At 37.1% G+C, this 2548-nt stretch overlaps 1 protein-coding gene across 4 annotated transcripts; it reads right to left on the minus strand.

Annotated features, from left to right (window-relative positions):
• Positions 1 to 1011: 1011 nt before the first annotated feature.
• On the minus strand, positions 1012 to 2239 carry LOC131039291 (nuclear transcription factor Y subunit C-1). 4 transcript variants are annotated; one of them, XM_057972001.2, is made up of 2 exons: positions 2058 to 2239; positions 1012 to 1774 (listed from the first exon to the last, which is right to left on the minus strand). In XM_057972001.2, exon 2 carries the CDS (start codon positions 1718 to 1720, stop codon positions 1148 to 1150), a length of 573 nt encoding a protein of 190 aa, XP_057827984.1. In that variant the 5' UTR covers positions 1721 to 1774; positions 2058 to 2239; the 3' UTR covers positions 1012 to 1147. The 4 variants fall into 4 exon arrangements, with proteins under 4 accessions (XP_057827984.1, XP_057827983.2, XP_057827982.2 ...); XM_057972000.2 differs by having other exon boundaries at positions 1012 to 1871; XM_057971999.2 differs by having other exon boundaries at positions 1012 to 1897.
• Between the last annotated feature and the right edge of the window lie 309 nt (positions 2240 to 2548).

Below are 2548 nucleotides of genomic sequence, written 5' to 3' on the forward strand. Positions count from 1 at the left end.
GCTCATTCATTGACAGTTACAAATAAGATATCTAATAGGACTATGACAAGTGACAACACTGCCCCTAAATATGCTTGATGTTCACCAAAATGAAAGTTTAGTATTGTTGGAACATTATATAGAGCACCCTGGCTTGCATTCATCTAGGATATTGACCTATAATATGAAGATAATTTGAAGGAGAGCAGTCTAAAGCTGTTTGAAGAGGCAAGATTTCACAAAACTGTAGGTTTTTTATCAAGATTCACAAAAGATGAATCAGACAATAAAAAGAAGTTGAAAATTGTTAACAATGATACTCTTGATCCCGTAGACTGATGATCTCGTGGACGTCATATAAACTCATTCATTTATTCATTCAAGGAAGAAACCAAATGGGATGCGCTAAAGAGACAGAGGGGCCTAAAAAGACTTGAATTATTTAGAGAGCCATCATTAATGAACATTGAACATGTTTATATGAGTTTGTGCTATTAAAGAGGGCAAACGTTTTTACAGAGTACCCAACCTCTGGCGACACTTCAAAACCCCCAGTTGGAGAACTTCTCTGCAACTGAACTTTGATGGCAACATCCTGATATGGATTGGTTGGCGTTAAAATCTTGAAACAGCAGCTCAAAATCAAAATGGGCAGTCAAATCGTTTCAGGTGATTGTAACACTGATAATAAATCAACTAATTTTGAACTTTTATTAAAAGCTTATAGATCGACAACCTGTTGAAAGAATTTGTTGTTCTATATTAATATTAACAATAAAAAATTCCAACGTACAACCTTGATAACCCAAAACATAAAATTAAAGTGACTGGCTGTTAGTCAAAAAATTTGCTATGTTTTTTATATTAAAAATAGCAAAAACAAAAGTGCTGAACTATTAATATGCAGACTAATAACTACAATGGAATTTCGCAATGTTAGATTAATACATCAGAAACAATTTGCAGCTTGAATCACTACAAAATTTCTAGCAGAGCACCAAAAAAACATGTGAAATCTTAATGAAAGCAAGATTAAAAAACTGTTTCTGCCATAAACATAATAACCAGACAGAACATGCACAGATTTATTTCAGGATGGTCAACTGATTGTTGGCTCAGGCGTCGGCTCACCTTCCTGAATCATATTCTCAGAAAAAAGGGTATTTCATTATGTGCTAGTATGGGGAGGAGGAGGTCCAGGTGCCTTAGGCCAAACTTGCTGAGGAAGAGGAAGGGGAGGAGACATATAACCACCACTCATGGCCACAGAAGGGGATGGTTGTGAAACATAATAGTATGATGACGCCATGGGCACATTATCAACAGCAGAAGTGGAACCCACAAGAGGCATTGCTGAGGCTCTTGGGATGACCAGCGCACTATCATCCTTAAACTCATCTCTAGGTACAATATCAACGAGGAAATCAAATATATCAGTCCTACCAATGGCTGCAGCAATGTCATTCTTCTGCAGAGTTCTCCTCTTGTTCTCCTCTGTGTGCATCCATGACCTCAGAGTGAGCTCTAGAATGAACATCTCACAGGCCTTGGCAAATACCACTGGAGCCTCTGCAGAGATCATCTTCACATCCTCATCTGCCTTCATGATTTTCTTGATTCTTGCCAGAGGCAGGCTATGAGCCTTGAAATCCACTGTCCGCTCAACTTCCTGCATCTGGTTCGTCCAGAATGCCTGAAGCTGCTGACAGTAAACTTGCGTAGAAGCAGCAAAAGGCATCATGGAGGTTGCCCTGTATGGATTTGTGCCATAACCTACTTGAGGTAGTTTTGTAAGCTGATGATCCATCACAAAAAATCACACTTCTGAGCTCAAATTTCATCAACCATGTTCAACTTTAGTTGGTTTTGCATGTTTTTGACAATTGGGTATCCTGTATGAGTTGAAAAGGATGGAAATCTGATACAATTCTATCAGGTGACTGTATGCACAGAAGCTACAAGCTTTAAATCAACTAAACAAACAATTATTTATATTCAAATAGTGTAAATAATACAAACTAAGGGTGGTAAACTAAAGGAAATCCAATTTATTTGAGGGTAGGATCTCAACAACTTACCTGCCTTCACCGTCTTTTGAGCATAATGCCCATGTTTGTCCTGTGCAAGGTGTGTATTCCCAATTTTGAGTTTGTTTTGTAATGAATATTTTTCTGTGCTAACACATGTCCAAATGAGCTCTGATTTGCCAACAATGGCGGTATTCCCAATATTTTAGATGGCCCTCAAATAGCCCTTTCAAAAAAGTTATGGTTGGTTGTACATGTGTTTTCATTCTAGATGGCTCTCACAATGCCCTTTCAAAATATAGTGGTTGATGGTACGTTTGCAAATATTTTATATTTTATTTTTAGTTGATTTGATATCTAATGTTTGTAAGGTTGAAACTACTGTCAAAAAAATAGTGTATTTATTAGTAGGCTTTCAATTTTTTAAAGACCCTCATCCTAAAGTTTGATGACGAGGATTGTGACTTGTTAGGTTCCTTTTTAATTGCTAAAACTGAAGTGCCTTTTCATGGTGACATTTGGATAGAACCCAAATTTAAACA

The sequence above is a fragment of the Cryptomeria japonica genome, chromosome 10, assembly GCF_030272615.1.
Source record: "Cryptomeria japonica chromosome 10, Sugi_1.0, whole genome shotgun sequence".
Classification (NCBI taxonomy): domain Eukaryota; kingdom Viridiplantae; phylum Streptophyta; class Pinopsida; order Cupressales; family Cupressaceae; genus Cryptomeria; species Cryptomeria japonica.